This window comes from Colletotrichum higginsianum, chromosome 8, assembly GCF_001672515.1.
Source record: "Colletotrichum higginsianum IMI 349063 chromosome 8, whole genome shotgun sequence".
Classification (NCBI taxonomy): domain Eukaryota; kingdom Fungi; phylum Ascomycota; class Sordariomycetes; order Glomerellales; family Glomerellaceae; genus Colletotrichum; species Colletotrichum higginsianum.
The window spans coordinates 2,316,823-2,337,226 of NC_030960.1; the positions used below are offsets into that span (position 1 = coordinate 2,316,823).

Consider the following 20,404-nt stretch of genomic DNA (forward strand, 5'->3'; position numbering starts at 1 on the left):
CCGACCTTTCTTTTGACCGTGTCTCTCAACGACATGATGCAGAGCGCACGCCATAGGGCGCCTGGCTAGAACTTTGCGAGGCGGTGGGCGACCAGTTTTCGCACACTGGCATAATCCTGAGGCAGGGGCGTCCGTCTGGAAAAGCCTGGCCCCGGGGTTGTGAAGTCCTGCCAACTCATTTGAGGAATACGCAACTTCTAAAAGCTGTAGTTTGCTTTGCAACGAATGAAAGGGGAATGAGAATGTACAAGAAAGGAAACATCGGCTGCAAGCCGAGGGCCGCCCCTCACCTGCCCCGATAGCCGAGATGTAGGACACCTCTCAACTCTCAACCTACCATCCCCCCCAAGTGCGGAAGAAGTTTCCGCTCTTCTATGGGATGTCTCTGGTACCTCCATGTCAAGTTCGTCCGATCCTGTGGAGTAATCCATCGGACACCGGGCGGACGCAACATGGAAGGGTGGCCGAGTTGGTTATGGCGCCAGGTTAAGGTCAGCTTAACATCTGTTTCCTGGTGGGGCAACCCGCGCGAGTTCGAGTCTCGTCCCTTTCAAACGATTCTTTTTGCTGTTTTTTTCGGGTTGTTTTGATTTCATTCATGAGTTGGGATTATTCTTGCTGCACCATCCACCCATCCAGCGCTCCTAAGCGTCCCTCGCCCGGCATTTCAGCTCCGTACCGGTTGACGACATTGAATGACTGCTTCAATCCTCAAGGTCTCGCGTATAATTGAGAGGATGGGTGGTTGGTCAAGTGTAATGATGCCTTCAGCCCCTGTTAACGTGATGCTGAACTCTGCATGCTCTGACTACAAACCGACGCGGTTGTCTCCTCATCGCTTCCATCCCCTGCGGCAGCAAATAATTCACCCGTTCCGTGCATAGAAAGGCAAAGAGAGAGGGCGTGGTAGAACAATCCAGTACATCTTGGGTTGGAAGTTTAAAACTGGAGTATGATCGAATTCATGTTTGTGGCACCTGGAAACAACCAACCCATCTCATTCGCGCCTCATACTATGAAGAGGGGCTCTTGATTCACTGCTAGCCTGTGCGTTTATGTGTCTCAAAGGCTCCATCTGTTGTTTCTTGGGAGTGAATTTCCGAAAAATATCATGACCCTGCCGTCTTGTGAGTATTTGTGTCCAGCGGGTTTCCGGTTTCTATGGTGAGCTTGCGTCGATGACATCAATGAGTTTACCGCAATTCACACTCTCTCGGCATTCGGTAATGATATCGAGATGGCGGCTGCGGCATTCACCGCCGTCCCAGACGCCAAGATCGAGTTTGCAATCCGCCGTGTGTGAGCATAGGCTATCGCAGGGTGCCCCGAGCAGCCATCGTGTTCAGAGTTGTTCGCCGCTTCGCCTGCACAGTCTGATACTGACAGATCTGCCAATGGTCTAACCTTGCCACTCGCTGGCCGCACGGCCCCTTAATCTACTATTAGACTGGCAGCATTCCCTGAACACCGACAGGAAATGTCTGCCCGGTTTCATCCACGTGGGGAGGCTCAGCTAAGCTGGCTAGCTGGCGGGAAAGAGGAAATCAGATCTGTAAACTGCTTTCATGAGCGGCGGGCCTCCCCCGAGTGATTACCGACATCCCAGTTCCTAAATTCGTTAACCGACCTTGGGTTGTAAGTCATTAGTCACATGGCCTAGAGTCGTAAGATGCCTTCCTTCAACAAACCCGGTAGATAGTGGTCCGTAGGTGGTCGTGGCAACAGGGCTGACGTTGCCTCCTCATGGCGCCTACGAACTTGCAGATGTTGTCTCCCGCGTCATCAGGTGAACTGTCGGACAGACCGAGTGGAGGTCGGATCTGAGTCTTGTGCAACTTCTGTCGACCCTGGCTCATATCTCATCCATAACAAGTTGATTGGACACCACCCCCTGTCTATCACTTAGTGCGCGGAAGGACAACTCTAACCGGAGCCTGGTCCGTCGTTCGACAAGAGGCGGAATGCAGACTCGCTCTTGGTTTTGTCCACCCGGCCAATCGGTAGCCAACGAGAGGAGCGGGGAAACAACGCTATCTGATCATCGTCCTCCTTTTCGGGTGCTCTTGCCATGCAGCTTACGGCCAAAGAGCACATGGCAAACACTTGCTTGCCTGTTTGCTGTCGGGCATTAATGAGTTGAAGCTCTAGTGGTTTTCCATTTTCTATGCTAGCCCAAGCGGATATGTTGGTGCACTTGGGTCAGAAAAGCTATCATCCCCTTGTGACAGCCCTTGAGGTATGTTTCCGAACATTTGAGAAACCCACAGAATACATGTCATTATAAGGCTACTCGCTTCTGATGCGGGCCTGGGAATCGCCATAATAGACATCCTACGATGCTTTCTAGGTCACTCCTCTTCCGCATCCGTCTTAGGATTGTTTCGACCATCACGAACTGTGGTCAGACTGCTGCTAAGCTGAAAGGAGCTGGAGCCGACGATCATAAGTTTCCCAGACGAGTGGCTTGCATGAACACAGCAACCCAGCAAAAGAGCAACACGTCCACAACTGCCTCATGGAGTTAGCGGGGTGGCTGCGAGTTTGCAAGCCAAGTGCCATTAGCCATAATGCTTTCAGCTTATCCTACACGCGAAGAAAAAGAATGCCGGTTGCATGAGGAGGGTAGCCAGAATGATTGACAGCATCGACATCGCCAATAGCGTGCCGGCCTGAACCGATTGCGGATTTTGCACAAGCGAATGCGATGTTGCATTTCTCGGAGCCCAGGCCCATGTTCCTATCAGAAGCTGGTATCGCAGTAGTTTGGAATGATACTGTCAGACCTCCCGTGTATATGGCTAGAACGGTCGAAGTGAAGGTGAAATCCATAACATTCATCCACCTCGGCATTTATTCTGACGCTCATACGAAAATTCGGTGTCCGGTGACATGGTTCTACAAAGCAAGCAATCTGTATGAAGGCATGCTACCCAAACTCAAGAATAGTCCGCGCCGAACTTGAAGTGTTTCCTTTGGACACAACGTGAACTCAGAAAGTTGTCAAGTCGCATCCGGACCGTCGAATGAGTCCTACGATAGCAACTACTTGTGCCATCACGAGGGAAAGGGCCGTTGTCTCAGATATAGTTGCAACACAATATGTGGTTCCGCCATGAGGCTGCTTGCACATCATGCGCGTTTACGTTCATGCCCAACTTGAACAGTGGCAGCCGAGACTCAGAAAGACACGTTTAGTTAAGGTATATTGAAAATGAAATAAAACGATCATTGAAGGCGCCTAGAAGTGTGCAAGAATCATTTCGGAAAGAAAACCACGTTGGCCGGAGTTGATCAGGCATAATCCCCACCCTCCGGGCTCATGCCATGATAACTCCGCGAAATGAAAACAGTATGTTCTCAAGCTACCGATATGCGCTGAAAATGCAACGATCCTGACGAATCTTCCGAGTTGAGACGTGGCCAGAGGTCTTGCTCAGCGAAGCAGGATGGCATGCAGTGGGGCGCGAAGGACCAAAGAAATGGTTATGGCTGAGCGCCGAGGACCGAACTGGGAGGTTGGTATTGGTTTGACGCTAGATCGACGGGCGGTTGAAAGTCTCAGTCGCGGGTATGATTGTAGGTTGTAACTGCGCGAGCACCGAGGTCGTAGAACAATGGGGGACGTTGTCCCACTCACACCGGGGAAACAATAGGATTCGGGGACCCACAACAATAGGAACCGGCACCGTAGGTTCATCTTCCGGATACCCCGGCGCACTGTTTCTCTTCTTCCTTGCTCCACGCCATCATCAATGCAGCTTCCTGGGGACGAACAATAACGTTGCCGACACCATTCAGCCACGGATGAGCCCGGCTCAATTCTTCTCGCCGAGTCCTTCAACTTTTGGGCCATGGCCCCTCAATTTGGTAGTCAGTCCGGTCAAGACATCCGCTGTCATGCCGGTATCATGCCGTTTGGCAATGACAGCAGGTTGCGCAACTACTCCACGCTCCATGAGCTGTCGAGACTAGCTTTCCTTCGACCAACACAGATTGATGCGATAAGCACTGCAATGCCGTACCACACTTTTTTCTTCGCTGTATTCCAAACCCTCGGGTTGGCTCTTCGTGTTCCACCACATACATACGTGAAGGTGTGGTCCAAGCAAGAAGAGACATGGGCTTGGTCAAGCAGATGGTTCCGGGAGGCTGGCTCAAGCTTTGCCATCTGGCTAGTCCCAAACACGGACAATACAGCCAAGGGTACTGCGACCTGTCTTCGAATCTTACCGATCCGGGAAACAAGTGTATGTGGAGCCCAACAACAGCCAAGTGATGATCTGATGCTTATGAATGATGGTACAGGACCTTGAAGGTACATAATTACTTCTTGTGCTTGTTCTACCTGCTTTTCAATGTCTGCACTGCCTGTCAAAGGTACCCTTCCTGTTTACAGTGACGTGAAGCGCCAAGATACCAATATTGACTTACGCTTGTGTCAGACGCATTATTCCTACCTTCTTCTGATGTCTTTGCTACATAATGTGATTTACCTTTCGTGTTTTTTTCCAACTGGAGGACACTATAGATACACAGGCTACTCTTCCCATATTGCATTGAGTCGCGATTTTTAGTTTATACCACAAGCGTTCTTTCTCAAACCGGATCTGAAGTATCCACGCCATTGTCTGGATGAATTCTCGAGACACCTGTTCATAGTCGTCTCGGAACGTTGCTCGGTGGTACCTCGCTTCACATCACAATGCATACAACAATGGTCTCCACGACTCAAGACGTTCAATCGCAACACCTCGCTGTACTGTCAGGTCTCCGCGCCCTTACCAACTCTAAAAACAGTGGCTCTTGCCACCAAGGGCGGCCTCCGGCATACACACCACCGGCTCGATCAGGCTTATTCGGCAACATCACTTCCTGCCGTCCCAGTCAAAACACCGTGCCAGACAGTCAAAGCCATGACACACTTGGTGTTCTCGATCCTATCCCCAGAGCTCTCTCTGAAGATGACATCGAAAAGACATCGCCAGTCTCGTTGCGCATCTCGACACGAATCAACATAGCTGGTGATGGGAATATCATCGCTTTGGACTGTACGCCTGCAGATCAGGCGAAATCGATTGCAAGGGCGATTATCGAAGCCATCCAAGGTCGAGATTGGACGGCAGGACTTCCCATGATTGATGAGAATGGTCGACCGAGGCCAGTCATGTGGGAGATTGATGCTGGTCTGAAGGTTGAGGGATCCTCGAATGTGGTTGGCACGGAACCAGTTATCAACAACTTTTTACGGCGTGGTACACAGCCTCGAAAGGGATCACGGCAATTCAGGAGCGAGACTTCGGATTCCGCAATGTGTTCCACATCGCCAGCACAAAGACGACGTACATCGGGAGTTGATGCGACCGAGGAGAGAGCCAGAAAGCGAGCTCGGAGCGAGGAGTAGAGATTTTCTGGAACGATTCCTTGCCGGAACGCTGTCCAAGCTGCGGCCATTGCCCGTAGTATCCGATCATGATAAAGGAGCACATTCTCGGGCTACGAAACAACGTTTTGGAGATAGGAGATGCCCGAGAGGGAAATGAGGGAAAACCGCAGGGAAATCACAGGCTCTGGGGTTTCTGGCATCAACCTGACAAGATTCGACTGGCGTGACGGCAAATCCAAGTTACACTGCAGGATGAAGTTGCCCATGGGGGAAGGGAGCGTGTATTTTGGTTTGGCTGGAGTCTAACATACAGAACTGACCGGAGATCTTTGAATATTGGATGTTACCGAACTTCAGGTGTATATTTTAAACCCCTCCCCCCATTCCAAGCTCATGCCTTTCATGCTCGCATGTCTTGACCTTGTGATGTTGTTTGGATATCGTTACTGCAGTCATCTCAAGGACGGTCGGTGCCACGACATCACGACCAAGGAATGTATGCCTCATCGATGAGCGTCTCTCGCACACCATTCTTGCTGGTTAGCGGCATCCCTTTCCTCCCTCTTTCCTTCTATACCGTACGTTGAGTGAGGAGTTGCCCTAGCCCACACCACCTGTTTGCTCCGTGTAGAAGACGGGTTCTTCCAACTGTCTGGGCCCGCGTCCTGAGTCCCGGAGAGAAGCCAAGTTTCGGGTTCCAAGGATACCCTCCACGCCTATTGTTTGCCTACTGGTCCCTCTCTTTGAAAATGCGCGGCCCACCTGTACGCCGCCTTACGTGCGTAGAGCTGATTGTATTGTTGGTTGCACAAACTTTGGACAAACAGTTCCCATGGGGGCAGGGGATAGGGAAGGGGTTTGCATTCGGCCGCTCAAATCGATATATTCATGTCAGACAATCGATTGGAAGCTGGGGATTCGAGTGCAGAGTCCGCTGAAGAAAGATGTCCGTGTGTGTTCATTTTTGTCAATGCCATCTACTATGGTCTGTCTAGCGGCTGTTACAGGCAAGCCCTCCTGCCCACGAGGAAAACCGGAAGCTGGACCTGGATCTGGTCCTTGACAACCCTTAGCGGGTATTATGCAATCTTTGGAGATAGTGTTTATTAAGGCGAATGATGCTACATCCGATCGAGCACGGACCTTTCACAAAGCATGGGACGGGAGCAGGCTTTGCCATATGTTCTTGAGCCTCCAAAACAACTTGGCCGCCGCTCCAACAAACCGACCCATGACGTTTTGAATGGCTTGGGAACTCTCAAACAACATTGCCCTGAAAACACTTTTGTTTGGCAGCTTCAAGGCGTTTTCCCTGATGGGAGCGGGTAGTGCGGACGCATCTAGTTGAAGATCTGCAAGGTCAAGCAAAGGTGAGGGGATGGGGTGGGAACCAAGCATATTATGTGTGGATTAGAATACTAGGTGTCATCCAACCACATGGTTAAAAGGCCCATTTCTTCAAGGTGCTTGGGTCGGATTGGCCTCGCCAGCCCTCACACAGCCAACTACCTCCCCTTTCCTCAATATAGCCCGTAGCCAGCAAGATATCCAACCTCGTCGTGTACTCTACCACCGTCCGTTTCAAGCAGAACGTCTAACCCTCTTAGACTCAGGCGGACACGGCGAGGTGTTGTTCGGGTGGAAGATCTCATCCCCAACCCAAACGGGCCAGACTTCGTTGATAGTGGCCTTGGTTGCACCATTCTTGGCGGCCGTGACCTCGAGAAACAGCGTATCGGCCCCACTGACGGGCGGCTCGCCGTTGAGGCCGGTCAGGGGTACGAAAGTGAAGTTGCCCTTGGCCCCACAGACACGGCCCTTGGTCACCGGCCTGCCCCAACCGTAGCCGATTACAGTGTAGTCGGTGATATAGTCGCCAGATGACTGAACGTAGAAGCCGGCGTAAGGAGGGTCGACACGGTTGAAGAGGAAGGAGAATCTTGCTCTGCCGCCCGGGGTGATCTCGGGGGATCCGAATGTAGTCACATCGCCATCGGTTTGGTTGTACCAACCGCCGTGGTTGTATTGGGGCCAGGTGTTGAGCTTTTGAGCTGCTGCTGAGGCGGCGAGAGCGAGGCCCGCAGCGACGGAGGGCAGGTGAACCATGCTGAATGAGATGGGGATTGAGGCGTGAAAGAGTGGAAGACTTTTAGTTAGTAACGAGTGTTGAGATTGGTGACTGACAGAAAGTGAGTATTCTGTACACCTTTTATAACTGTTCCAGACAGATCATTCCAACCCTGCCGTTGCAATCCGTACGCATCTCCGGCCCGGTAAGGAAATAGGCAGAAGCGCATGTTGTGGGGTTATTCGCTTTTCAGTGATCAAGCATGACAAGCGATCACGAACACAGCGGGTGAGATACCAAGTTGGGTCTAGTCGTGAAGAGTCTGTTCCCGGGGTCGACCAGGAGTCTGAATGTGTTGGGCATGAGTTCTATCACTTCGAAAGCAAATAGGAAAGGTCCGGACGGGCCTCTAACGGAGGTCCACAAGCCGTCGAAAACATTCGCAAAGTCAGTTGGAATAGGTAGCAAAAGGTCTGTTGAAGCCTGAACAACAATGCTAGGTTGGTTGTTCAAGAAAAGGTCGAGATGTTAGGCTGCTGTCCGATCCGACGGAATTGGCTCCTGAAGGGTCCATCCCCTAAATTGAAAATGGAGACACCACAAGCCGCCCTGCCAGCCGAAGCACCCTTACCTAAGTAGGTAGGTAGTAGGTAACTAAGGTAGGTGGTACCTAAGGTAAAACGCCTAGGATCTAGGATACGTGCCTACCTAGGCGCCCATTGCATCTGTAATCCACGGGGATTCAGCGAAACGATGTTGTCTATTCTCTCAACTCGGCCATCTCTTTCCGGAATGCTTGAATGGTTTCTAGACCGTCCCCCCCCCGCTGCTCCCTCTCTTCGTGAATCAGACTTTGACTCCCAGTCGTCCGAGGTGTACCGTATGTGTGACTGCTGCTTGGTCCGAACTATTGCCCACAAGCCTCAAACTATCTGTCTTGTCTCGGCCATTCCATGCTGCTCGCGAACCAGGAACACCCCCATTCTCAGCTCTGGATGACAGCTTCTCGCGGCCCAATGAGCGGCGCCAATTTCAAGGACGGCCTCTGTCTTGTCACTCACCCGCAAATCGAGTGACCAGTTTCAGGACACCAATGGCCATCCACCTCTATCCAAACCCGGGCCGCGCTACTAGAACCAGATCTCAACATCGACCGCACCCGCTGTGCGGTAGGGAGTGCCACTCTACCTACCGAAGAAGCCAAGCTGCGCATGCTTGCCGTCTCCCGAGACGCTGAATCCCACACACAGCAACCCCTCCACGCCTCCTCGGCTGGAGGCCGGCCCCAGCTGCGAGAGGCCCCATTTAACATGCAAGTAACGGCCTTCCAAGCCTTCCAAGACGGCCCTGAACCCGGCCATACACGCGTACACAGTACATGAAGCCCGTCGGAGGGGCTCCAAACCCCCGTGAAAATCCTCCACGATGGGCGTTTGCTGCTGTTCACTTCCCTTCCCCTCCCCCTCGTCTCCCGACTCCTCTACCGCTTTGCTCCCCTCCGCCATGACCAACTTCACGATCCGCAATCTCACGGCGCTACACGTCACCCTCAGACATGTCGAGCGCTTCGAGGGCGAGAGAAAACGCACCGGGGACGTACTGGGCAACACCTTCGGCACCATCAACTCTTTCATCAACGCGACGAACTTCACCACGAGGGAGACCCATGCAAAGGGAGATGCACACCAGAGTGACGATGTCGATGTACACATTGAACCGTTTACCGTGAACGCCACGGAAATTGGCGCGCCGGACCCCGCCAACCACGATGTCGTCCGCCTACAGTTTGAGATCGAAGGACACCGGTACGAGGTCGACGCACCGAGCCCCTCCAATCGCTCCTCCGTCATGAAGAAGCTCGACGATGCGCCCCTCGAGCTGACGACCGTCTACGTGCCCAATGGCACATTCCTAGCCATCATGTCCTCAGCGAACCTCAATGCCTGGATGCACGAGCTGCGCGACGAATACCCGCTGCCCCTCCTCTCCATCCCGGGCACCCACAACTCGCCGACATGCCACACGGCACTGCCTTCGGTGCGCTGCCAGGCCGTCGGCGTCCGCGAGCAGCTCGACAACGGCGTGCGCTTCCTCGATATCCGCGTCTCCGTCGCCACGGATAACGATGACCTCACCCTCGTCCACTCCGCCTTCCCCATCTCCCTGACCGGCAACAAATACTTCGCAGACATGCTCGCCGACATCTACGCCTACCTCGACGCGAACCCCTCGGAGACCGTTCTCATGTCAGTCAAACGCGAAGGTACCGGCAAAGGCACTGATGAGCAGCTGAGCCACTACCTGCGCGACCGCTACGTCGGCCGCGACGCCCATCGCTGGTTCGTTGAGCCGCGTATCCCTCGCCTCGGCGACTGCCGTGGCCGCATCGTACTGATCCGTCGCTTCGGCCTTGACGAGCCCCTGCGCGGCGAGCATGACGGCAAGGGTTGGGCCATCGACGCCCAGCACTGGCCCGACAACTGCGAGGACGGCACCGTCGGCGGCGGGCTCCTCCGCGTCCAGGACTTTTACGAGATCGACCAGTCCACCAATATTGAGAAGAAGATCAACTTCTCTCACGGCCAGCTCGAGCGTGCCGCTGAGCAGCTCTTCCACCTCCCCGACATGCCTGACTTCAACGCTGACGCTCCGCCCAACCCATTCTTCATCAACTTTCTGACTGCGAGCAACTTCTTCAACGCGACCTGCTGGCCGGAGCGAATCGCCGCCAAGGTGAATCCCGCCGTGATCGAGTATCTGTGCATGAGGCACGGCGAGCCGGGCAAGGGGCCCCATCAACTAAATGTCGGCGATGCGGCAACGGGTGTCATTGTTACAGATTGGGTTGGCGCGCACGGCGATTGGGATCTGATCAGGTGCATTGTCGGTATGAACGCCCGCTTGCAGCTCAAGCACTAGTTGTGTCAAGACTGGGAAGCAATCGTGGACGGGCTGCACATGGGCTGCAAGACTTGGTTGGGATGGATACATTCACATCAAAGGCGAAAAGCTGGAAGCAATTTTAATTTTTATCAGGTTTACTATGTCCAGCTATGGGTGAAAAACATCAGGGTCCTGGTGAGATCCTGTATTCATGGCGTGCCAAGTTAGCGAATGTCTTTATAACAAGATGCAAAACATGTGTAAGATGACAATCTCTCAATCAGTTCTCCAAGGTGAATCGGTTATGTTTTTTCGTCATGATGAACTCAGTACTAGAGCTAATAAATGGTCATCCGCGAGAGTGGGGGTTGGTGTGTAAAACTATGAAAAGAACCTACCATTGGGCTTCATATAAGAAAAACAGAGTCTCATCGAAAGTCCTACCTGTGTCGCGGATTAGCGACGTGATCGGAAATAATGCAAGACAAACATCAAGTGGCTGGTCTAGAGACTGGTTAGCGCCAGTAACATTTGATTGTCCGGATGAAGAAATACCTCAATAGCGTCAGAGAGTGTTAAATTGTGTTCATATCCGACATACACCGAAGTGAAGCCAGTCAAACAGTGTGAATACTTGATCAAATCATCATAGTATCGAGCTAGATACAGCGCAACGCTGCTCCATGCTAGAACATGGGAGTGGAGAAAAAAGTTTTTACCTGCGTTCGGTCCAGTCAGCATGTCTGTCTTGGACGTGGTGAGGCAGGATGTGAAGGGTTTGCCTCCGGGGTGAGGAAGCCCGACATGTCCAAGTGAAAACAGGTAACCACAATCAGTTGACGATCATCTCAACAAGAAGCCCCGGACACCCAGCACCACGGGGATTGTACGCCCCCGTTTGTTTCTGGTAAAGGGCGCCGAGGTTCGTTTATGTCCGCCCGTTCGTTCAAATCTTCCTCATGTGTGGTGGATGATGCCTGTGGGTGTCGGGACAATGTGCGCCAGAAAGGCTGGAGAGCAAGATATTTACCTATCCAATTGATGTTAGCAAAGGTGCCATCAGGACAAATGCGAGCGAAAGCGTGTGGTGTTGGCTCTAGATCAGACAAGGCTGAAACTATTGCACCGGATTCAACATTATGTATTCTGCATGAGGAATCCCTATGGTGTACGAAGTGTTCATCATATAGAGGGAGGGACGGGTGTGCTGGAGGACGGTAGCAAGTAGTTGACGAACCTTTTGCATAAAAAAGCGTGGAGGGCGACAACTTCTTCAAAGTTTCGGAGCCTCAAGAGGTTTGGACTGAAAAAAATCTGCAGCAAATTAGCTTTGAGCTCTAGCAATCCCCCAAGCGCGAACAAAAAATTGGACTGTAGAGAATTATGCTCAGTGTAATACACAAGAATGTGTTACACCACGGGTAGGTCTGATTTGGATTGTTCAATGTTGATCAATCATCATCGCAAAACAAAAGAAAACGACTGGTTAAGCGCGAGAAAGGGTTGGAAACATACCCATGGAATCCAGCTGCCTGCCCCAAACGCTGCCAGCGCGTTCGTTTCATAATGAGCAGGCAGGAGTAGGTCTGTTGACCTGTGTGAGGTTGAAAGGGAAGAAGTCAACAGCAGCTGGAGGATCTCATTGGAAAATTTAAAGGAAAGAAAAAAAGCACCGAGTGGGGGACTGTCCAGTTCGCGAGACATGGCTAGCCTAATTTAGATTAGCGCAGAATGCCCGTCACCTTCAGCTTGTGGCGGTGCTACCGGCAATATCCGCTGACATCAATGTGGCGAAGTCTTCGTTATCGCCTCCCGCTCTTATAAGTGCCTCCCCGCGAACTCCCGCTAACCCCAGGTTCCCTCCTCTCTCCAGGCACGACAACTTCTCGACTTCAGTTTCACGTCTTTGAAAAGGCTGTGAGCTCTTAGGAGTCACTCCAATAATAACCCGCCATAATGTCTGCCGCGGGGGGCATATGGGCACCAGCAGCCCTACGCCTCCTCCGCATGGGCATCACCAAAACCACCAAGGTAATACGAACCAAGCTCGCCAACGCCACCCGTCCTGCCGCCCAGGCCGAGTTCGCACACATCCCAATCCGCACTACAGGTCGCCAGCCCATTCATCCCTCAGCTCTTCTTAGACAGAAACGAGCGGGACGCTGGTACTCGACTCAAAGCGTTCACAACACCGTCCGCCGGTGGATCTCCACCAGCGGCCCCAGAACCTCCGGTAACGTCGGCGGCAACGCACCCTTCAGCCGGGCATCCTTTCCAAGCTCTAATACGGCCCGCCGCGTCAGTCAATCTACCGGCCGCGCCCCTTTCGCGAGCACCCTCCGACCAAACCTCACGGGGGGCGCCATCACACGCACCCAGGGCGGCTACACTATCGGTGGTGGCGGTGGCGCCCGCTACTTCTCCCATACGCCCGCCGCGCCGGCACAGGTGGTTAACAATGTCTCGATAGCGATGCGAGCCTTTTGCCTCTCGGGCCAGAAGGCTCGGTACGATGGCCTTAACTCCCACGGTGACAGGTGCTACCGTGCCATTTCGGAGCTCGAGCATACCGCGTACGTCAAGATGATGGGCGCCATCTCCACCCGCGGAGGCTCCGGCTCGTTTGTCGACTTCTCCATCAGCCCCACCATCACGGCCCTCAGTCCCTTGGGCGCCGCCGCCGCTGCGGGTTTTACCTCCGCCAACGCTGAAGCCCCCGTCACCACTCTCAACGAGGACGGTTTCCTCGACGTCCTGTCGATTGACTTTGCGCGCGCGGTCAAGGACCTTGCCGTCATATTCGCCGATCTCAAAAAACTGGCCGCTTTGGGCGATTTACCCGTTGCCTTGGAGAAGGGAAGTGTGTTGCGAGTGCGATTCCCCGGAGTCGATGCCGAGACCGTTGAACGATTGTGCGATGATGTCGGCGTCCAGCGTGGTATTATTGGCCAAGATGCCGACTTCGAATGCACAACTGGTGCGCCATTGGCCCTTCGCTTCCCCTATGCCCCCGACGAAGACATTAAAACCATCACCTCGCCCGGCGGCTCGGTTCGGTCCCTGTCCGGCAACGATGTCGACTTGGAAGAGGCGTTCATGGACGAGATGGATCAGCACTCTTGGATGTCGGATCTTGAGGGGTATGAAAGTATGATGCCCACTCCAAAGAGTAGTGAGCAGTGTTCCGACGAGTATGAAGGCTTGGAGGGCATTTACAGATTTCTCGAGGAGTGCGATCGGAACAAGGGACGATTTTAAGGATGCAAACCCCAACTTGGTTGAATGGCTGCAGCAGATTGGTTTCTCGGCAATGTAAGGATCTACGCTCTTTGTACAGTAACACACGAATTTGGCCCTACGGAAGCGGCCAAGTCCCCTGAATGACATTTCCTTATATCACGTCCTGACTACATTTTGCTAATGCCAAAGCTGTCACGACTTCGCTGACGTGGTGCACAATCATATCGGCTTGATAGGTATAGCCTTATCTATTCATAGCTAGCTATTTACCATACCTCACTGGAGGTTTGTTGCAAAACTAATACCATGCCTGTCCCTAGTTGACTTTGCGGTGCTCTTTACGGGATATTGTACAGAGGCCAATGAATTGCTCGCGTGAAACCCATAAGATCACCAACTCAACCACGGCGCTCCAAGCCCATGGCTTCAAACCAAGAGTCCGCCTCCACGGCGAGCAATTTCTTGTCCTTCGCAAGAAGCTTTTTGAGCGAGGCCGATCGCTCAACTTTACCAAGGAGTGCAGCTGACGGGGTGATAAGGCGGACGAGATCCTCAGAGACACGAACGCCTGGGACAGACATCTGGCCTTGGGGGGTTGCGGGACGAGACTCTAACGGCAGGAGAGGCTCCTTGACCTTCTTGGGTCTTCCTCTCATCTTCCGCTCCTTCTTGGGAGGGGGCGTCGGGGATCCCTGGTCGACCTTGTTCGGTGCGTCGACTTTGCCAATGGTCATGGTGACGCTTTTCGTCTCAGAGTCCGTTCGGTTCTTCTTCTTGCGCGATCCGCTGGCGTTGAGAACCCAAACTTGGCCATCTGTCGCCTGTTCTGGCTTCTGGTTGCTTTCTGCAGAGGTCCGAATCGGCTCAGGATTCTGGATGCTGAACGTCGGGCCGTAGTGAGACCACGGGTTCAAGGGGGTGCGGCCAGCTGTCTCGAGGAATGGAGCGACCGAGGTAATCGGGGTTGCGATGCGCGTGGGGCTCGTCGAAGTGGGTTTGGACGTGCCCTCGAAGTTCGACATACCAGAGTTTCCGACCTTGTTCTGCTCCAAATTGGAGGTCTGGCCATTCGTCTCGGTGGCCAGGGGCTTGGATTTCCGTCCTCTCTTCTTCTTGCCTTCGTTGGCAGCAGATTGCTCAACATCCATGACTCGGACAGACTTCATCAACACCGTACTTTCTTGGCCCGTATTCGCAACGATGTTATCTGCAGATAGCTTGTCTTTCTTGACCATCTTGGGCTCATCGAACTCTGAGTTCTTGCCGTCACTATGGCCAGCCTTCGACTCCTTGAGGTCATCACGTTCCTTCGCCTCATTGATGATGCTATCATCAAAGGCTGACGTAGTGGTCTTGGCCTTCTTCTTCGTCTTTTTGTTCCTCTTCTTCGTCTTTTTCTTCTTGACCTCATCGATGGGTTCGGATTCGCGTTGCTCCATCTTGGGGCTCTCGCCAGTTGGGTTCTTGGAGCAGTCGCCTTCACCATCACGCTCGATCTCGACGACAAGAACGGGCTCGGACTTCCTGGACCTTTTCTTCTCCTTGTCGTTCTTGGTTTCGGTATGGCCGACTGAGCCGGTTATTTTGTCGTCGGCATTGCCATCTTCGAAGCTGAGGTCTTGAGAGCCGCCATGGTAGACATCGGTCTCCAAATTGTCGCGTATCTCCTCATTCTCAGTCGTGACATTGGACTTGAACTTCTGCGACTTCTTGTTCCTTTTCTTGTTCTTGGCCTCGTCATTCTTGGCCTCGACTCTGTTGCTACTCTTGTGAGTCTCGTTGTCCTTGAGGGAGGCATCGGCCTTTTGGTTGCCTTTTCCCTTCAGACTCTCAACCTCGAGAGAAAAGGCGACCTTGTTCTTCTTGTGCTTTTTCTTTGTCTTCTTCTCATCGCCGTCCTTCTTCACGCTGTCCACATCCTCAGGAAGTTGACTATCGGCAGTAATAGAGACACCCAGATAATCCTGTGAGGTATCCCCGCTAGATTGTCCGTTCTTCGCCTTCTTTGAGGACTGAGGGGCCTCATGGACCCGCTTTCTCTTCTCGATCTTGGGGCTGTCAACCTTGGCGGCATCAGTGTCCCTCTAGGACGTGGTGCTCACGGCAATCGGTAGAATGGGGTTGGCGCCCAGGTCGTTATCGAGAGTGCTGTGGTGGTCGATGCTATCGTCACCCGAATCTCCCATATCAGAATCCCATTCGACGGATGAGACGGCATTGTCACCGCCGAGGTCTGACTTCTGCTTGTGCCCGGTTTTCGGGGTCTCAACACCATCGCGGAGCTTGGACAACGTGGCTCTAAGGACTTCGACATCGTGAGCTCTAGCGTCTGAGGGGTCCATTTCTAAGAGCTTCTCTCTGTCTGTCAAGACCTTGCTCTGTCGGCGAATGAACTTGTTCTCCTTGGCCTTGGTGCGGACCGACATCTGAAGCAACCGGTCTTGCTGAGACTGGGCGTTGCTAGACTGGCTAAGGTGCTCCATTGTATTTGTCATCTGGATTTCCATCTCTCTCTTCTTTCTGATCAGCCGGTTGGCTTCTCTGACCAAGGCGCGGTGGTCAGTTTGATTGAAGGGTTTGGCCAAGTCGAGTCCGCCACCTTTCGGGGGCTGCGGCGCGATGAAAGGCGCCATCGTGGTTACTTTGTGTAATCAGCCGAGGGTGAGTCTTTGAAGAAGACGAAGGGGAAAAGGTTGGGGGAAAAGAGTTGAAAGGTATCTTCCGGAGCGAATTACCTTTCTCTCGACCAAAACCAGAGAGGAGCTTTTCCTGATCGGTTCAAGTTGAGATTGGATTTAATGAGAGAGTTAAGATGTGAGGAGGAGTTCAAGGAAGGAAGGAGCGCAGCTGAGTCGAACTGTAGAAAAGTCAGCTGGCGGGGAAGGTAGGCACAGCACAGTGCCTAGATGACTAGTAGGTAGGCAAGGCAAGGTAGATCGGCCATAACCAGCTCCAACTACCTAAGTTTAGGTACTTACACGTACCTACACAGAGCTCCTTCCCCTACCTACCTACCTACCTACCTACCTTGCCTCCACTGTTCAGCGACCTGACCTAAGTCGGTACAATGGAGCCTCTGTACCTCTGGAAAATCATATGATGCTTCCGCTCAGTTTGTTTCTCGTCTACCAACGAGCCTTCATACGAGTTCACAACGGTAAGCTATGATTTTTGAGAAACGTGAGGTAGGCACTAGGCTTTCCTGGGATGCGGCAATACGCTTTCCTAGATCCCGAGCTTGAGATCCGGGGTAATCGCAGAGAGTGAGACCCGGAGACCCTGGAAGGTATGGCGTAACCCCACCCCCACATCTGAACCTCGGCATTACATTTTACTGTTGTTGGAGCTGGTCTGGCTCTGTCCGGCTAGGTCGCCGGTTAGTAGACCACAGCTACGCCGAGGGACGCTCTGTCAGCGCCTCTTAAAACCGCCGCGAAGTCCCCAGAGCTCGGCCGAGGCGCAATGCAACTTTTCGCCCACTGATCTCCCAAGTCGACTTGCCTCCTTACCAGTAAACGAACGCACACGTATCTCAAAAATTCACAATGAGCGGCCCCGGTGTTGGATTCGAGTACCCTCGCCAGGAGGTTGCCTGGCTGAAGCGCGATGTGCTGCTCTTCGCGAACACCGTCGGTGCCACTGACGACGAGCTTCACTTTCTCTACGTAAGGTCTACTCTCCTCCGACGCCCGCGACCTTTGACTATTAACCCTTGATCAACAGGAGCTTCATCCTAATTTCGCCGTCTTTCCCACATACCCTCTCATCCTCAGTGAGCCAAACCGATCCGTCATACTCCGCCGACCTAGGTAGTTAACAACTCGCCAGCGTTCAAGGGTGACACCCAAGAGGTAGTCGACTTCTACGCCGCGCAAAAGGCCGTCCAGATCCCCAACGTTCCCTCGTTCGATGCCCGGCGCGTCGTCGACGGCCAGCGCAAGATCATTCTCCATAAGCCTGTCCCCACCACCTCGGCCGGCAAGAAGTTCGAAGTCCGAACCAAGGTCCTCGGCGTTTACGACAAGGGCCGCCCCGGCTCCGTTGTCGAGACCCAGACCGACTTGGTCGAGCTCCCCAGCAACGAGGTCTACGCCAGCATCATCACCAGCAGCTTCTACGTCGCTCAGGGCAACTGGGGCGGTCCCAAAGGCCCCGCGACCGAGAACTTCCCTCCTCCGAAGGGCAAGAAGCCCGACGCCACTTTTGAACAGCAGACGACCAAGGAGTCGGCGCTTCTGTATCGCCTCAATGGAGATTACAACCCGCTACATGCGACTCCTGAGCCGGGCAAGAAGATGGGCTTCCCCGGAGCCATCATGCACGGCTTGTACTCGTGGAACTCAACAGCCCACGGCCTGCTGAAGGCCTTTGGAGGCAGCGACCCTGCCAACATCAAGGAATACCAGGCGCGTTTCGCTAGCCCTGCCATGCCTGGCGACAAGCTGATTACGGATGCTTGGAGGACGGGTGATGTCAAGGACGGCTGGGAAGAGATCCGTTTTCAGACCAAGGTTGAGGGCGGCAAGGTTGTTCTTAGCAACGGCCGGGCCCTGATTAAGGTTGTGGAGTCGCCCAAGTCGAAGTTGTAAAATCATGTCGAAGGATTCCATTCCATTTTGCACGCATTTGGTACTCGAGTACGGCAGCTTTGTATTTGACAGGACAAACATCTTGAAATCCCGCGACGCTGGTGGTAGTGAATAATTTCTTGAGAAGTGTCGCGCTGTGTCCTGTTTCTTGTGTGAGGTGGGCTCACACTAACAATTGTGGCCTTCGTGGGGGGGATGTGTCTGGAGTGAGAGCGCTTGCTCGCCTGCTGTGGAACGTTCTGTTGCCCAAACATTACAACACCATCCAAACCCTTGACAGAAAAAAATGCCGTTCGACTACCGACCAGACGAAAAACGGTGACAACGACTTACCTAAAATCAGTATGCCATCCAACAGCCACATCGGCCAGCGGCTGTCCTATGACGGCGCCCTCTGCACGGTCCGCTACATCGGGCCCGTCACCGGCACGTCGGGTACCTGGCTCGGCGTAGAATGGGATGACTCCGGACGCGGGAAGCACGATGGCCAACATGGAGACGTCCGGTACTTTTCATGTAGCTCACCTCCGATGATTTGTTCCTTCACCCATCGAGTCTCTAACCAGTGAGGTTAGGTCTGTCCAAGAACCCCAACGCCGCCTCATTTGTGCGTCCGTCCCGTCCCGCCGACGCTTCACAGAGCTTCGTCGCCGCGCTGCACGGCAAGTATAACGCCGAGGCGGTCGCAGAGCGCGAATCGCAGATCCAGATCGTCTTCTTCGGCACGAAGCCCGCCGAGGAGGTCGGTTTCGATAAGATCCGCCGGCAGCTGGCGCGCGTTGAGGACCTGACCATCGTGATTCTCGACGGCGCACGTGTCGCCGTCGATGCCGCGCCCGGCGACAAGGGCGTTAAGGAGACGAGCCCTCTCATTGCAGAGTTGGATATCAGCAGGAATCTATTTGAAGAGTTTGGACAAGTAGTGAAAATCTGCCAGGAGCTTGACAGCTTGAGGAGTCTGAGGCTGAAGTGCGTTCTGCTATGTGTGTACCGTGTTCACGATGACTGACTTGTTTCTAGCGGCAACCGCTTTCGGCTCATTGAGGACGACGAGACCAGTGCATTCACGAAGGTCACTGAATTAGAGCTCGAGGAAACATTGCTGGATTGGGGAGCTCTCTGCGGCATTGCCCTTAAGTTTCCATCTCTGGCAACCCTGAGCGGCAGCCTGAACCAGCTGTCCGTTCTCCCAACCGTTTCATTTGGCACTCTCGCCGACACCCTCACGACTTTGACACTCGAATTCAATGACTTCACCTCCTTCGCTGACCTCGCGCCCCTTTCTTCTCTTACCTCCCTCCGCAATCTCCATCTCAAGGGCAACAGCATCGCCGCCATCTCCCCTCCCTCTGTCCCAAGGCCCATCTTCCCGCCGAGTCTCCAGTACCTCGATATATCTTACAACGCCGTCACGACATGGTCTTTCGTCGACGCACTCCCCACCTCCTTCCCAGGCCTCACAGCCCTCCGTTTTGCCCACAATCCCGTCTATGACCGGCCGGATCCGGAGGCCATAGGCGGCGGCTCCCAGACAAAGTCGACGGACGAGGCATTTATGATTACCATCGGCCGCCTCGGCGCCCTGAAAGCCCTCAACTTCACTCCAATATCGGCGGCTGACCGCGCCAACGGTGAGATGTTCTACCTCTCCCGTATTGCAAAACAGCTCGCCTCCGTCCCTGAGGCCGCCGAGCCAGAGGTCCTCGCCCAGCACGCCCGTTACGCCGAGCTCTGTGGCATCTACGGCGCTCCGGACGTCATCCGCCGTGACGAGATTAATCCGACCTATCTCGAGGCGCGCCTCATCACCGTGCATTTCGCGCACACGATGGAGACCAAGACAACCATGATCCCAAAATCCTCCGACATCTACGCCGTCAAGGGTGTTGCGGGAAAGCTGTTTGGCGCGGAGCCCCTGCGTCTTCGCCTGGTATGGGAGACGGGCGAATGGGATCCCGTTGGCGGATTTGATGAAGACGAGAACGCGGATGACAGCAGCGACGGGGAGGACGCTGGGAGGGGCGGTGAGGGGGCCGAGACATGGACTGATGCTGCTGCGCGGGAGGAAAAGGGCGGTAGGTGGGTGAAGAGAGAGGTCGAACTCAAGGATGGGCCTAGGCAGCTGGGGTTTTGCGTGGACGGGATGGATGTCAAGATCCGTGTGGAGGATAGGTGACGACCAGGTCGGTTCCCCTTGCCCCCTCTATGAAAGCCAATATTTGGCCGCGGGATCTTGCATGT

The 20,404-nt window shown here is 53.8% G+C and overlaps 8 protein-coding genes across 8 annotated transcripts; 5 read left to right on the forward strand and 3 right to left on the reverse strand.

Annotated features, from left to right (window-relative positions):
• Nucleotides 1-3,446: 3,446 nt before the first annotated feature.
• Nucleotides 3,447-4,323, forward strand: CH63R_11683 (uncharacterized protein; the record flags this gene model as incomplete). The annotated part of the gene is made up of 3 exons (XM_018306657.1): nt 3,447-3,576; nt 3,799-4,247; nt 4,306-4,323. The coding sequence occupies 3 exons, from the start codon at nt 3,447-3,449 to the stop codon at nt 4,321-4,323; spliced, it is 597 nt and encodes a 198-aa protein (XP_018153498.1).
• Nucleotides 4,324-6,964: 2,641 nt separating this feature from the next.
• On the reverse strand, nt 6,965-7,489 carry CH63R_11684 (uncharacterized protein; the record flags this gene model as incomplete). The annotated part of the gene is made up of 1 exon (XM_018306658.1): nt 6,965-7,489. The coding sequence occupies one exon, from the start codon at nt 7,487-7,489 to the stop codon at nt 6,965-6,967; it is 525 nt and encodes a 174-aa protein (XP_018153499.1).
• Nucleotides 7,490-8,954: 1,465 nt separating this feature from the next.
• Nucleotides 8,955-10,370, forward strand: CH63R_11685 (Phosphatidylinositol-specific phospholipase C; the record flags this gene model as incomplete). Its single annotated transcript, XM_018306659.1, has 1 exon — nt 8,955-10,370. The coding sequence occupies one exon, from the start codon at nt 8,955-8,957 to the stop codon at nt 10,368-10,370; it is 1,416 nt and encodes a 471-aa protein (XP_018153500.1).
• An 812-nt stretch (nt 10,371-11,182) lies between these two features.
• CH63R_11686 (uncharacterized protein) lies at nt 11,183-12,038 on the reverse strand (the record flags this gene model as incomplete). Its single annotated transcript, XM_018306660.1, has 3 exons — nt 11,183-11,480; nt 11,572-11,648; nt 11,850-12,038. 3 exons carry the CDS (start codon nt 12,036-12,038, stop codon nt 11,183-11,185), a joined length of 564 nt encoding a protein of 187 aa, XP_018153501.1.
• Nucleotides 12,039-12,290: 252 nt separating this feature from the next.
• CH63R_11687 (Casein kinase II beta 2 subunit) lies at nt 12,291-13,592 on the forward strand (the record flags this gene model as incomplete). The annotated part of the gene is made up of 1 exon (XM_018306661.1): nt 12,291-13,592. One exon carries the CDS (start codon nt 12,291-12,293, stop codon nt 13,590-13,592), a length of 1,302 nt encoding a protein of 433 aa, XP_018153502.1.
• Nucleotides 13,593-13,972: 380 nt separating this feature from the next.
• Nucleotides 13,973-16,207, reverse strand: CH63R_11688 (uncharacterized protein; the record flags this gene model as incomplete). Its single annotated transcript, XM_018306662.1, is given in 2 exon segments — nt 13,973-15,658; nt 15,677-16,207. The coding sequence occupies 2 exon segments, from the start codon at nt 16,205-16,207 to the stop codon at nt 13,973-13,975; spliced, it is 2,217 nt and encodes a 738-aa protein (XP_018153503.1).
• A 912-nt stretch (nt 16,208-17,119) lies between these two features.
• Nucleotides 17,120-18,163, forward strand: CH63R_11689 (MaoC like domain-containing protein; the record flags this gene model as incomplete). The annotated part of the gene is made up of 3 exons (XM_018306663.1): nt 17,120-17,239; nt 17,298-17,346; nt 17,403-18,163. The coding sequence occupies 3 exons, from the start codon at nt 17,120-17,122 to the stop codon at nt 18,161-18,163; spliced, it is 930 nt and encodes a 309-aa protein (XP_018153504.1).
• Nucleotides 18,164-18,507: 344 nt separating this feature from the next.
• CH63R_11690 (CAP-Gly domain-containing protein) lies at nt 18,508-20,339 on the forward strand (the record flags this gene model as incomplete). The annotated part of the gene is made up of 3 exons (XM_018306664.1): nt 18,508-18,679; nt 18,739-19,132; nt 19,184-20,339. The coding sequence occupies 3 exons, from the start codon at nt 18,508-18,510 to the stop codon at nt 20,337-20,339; spliced, it is 1,722 nt and encodes a 573-aa protein (XP_018153505.1).
• Between the last annotated feature and the right edge of the window lie 65 nt (nt 20,340-20,404).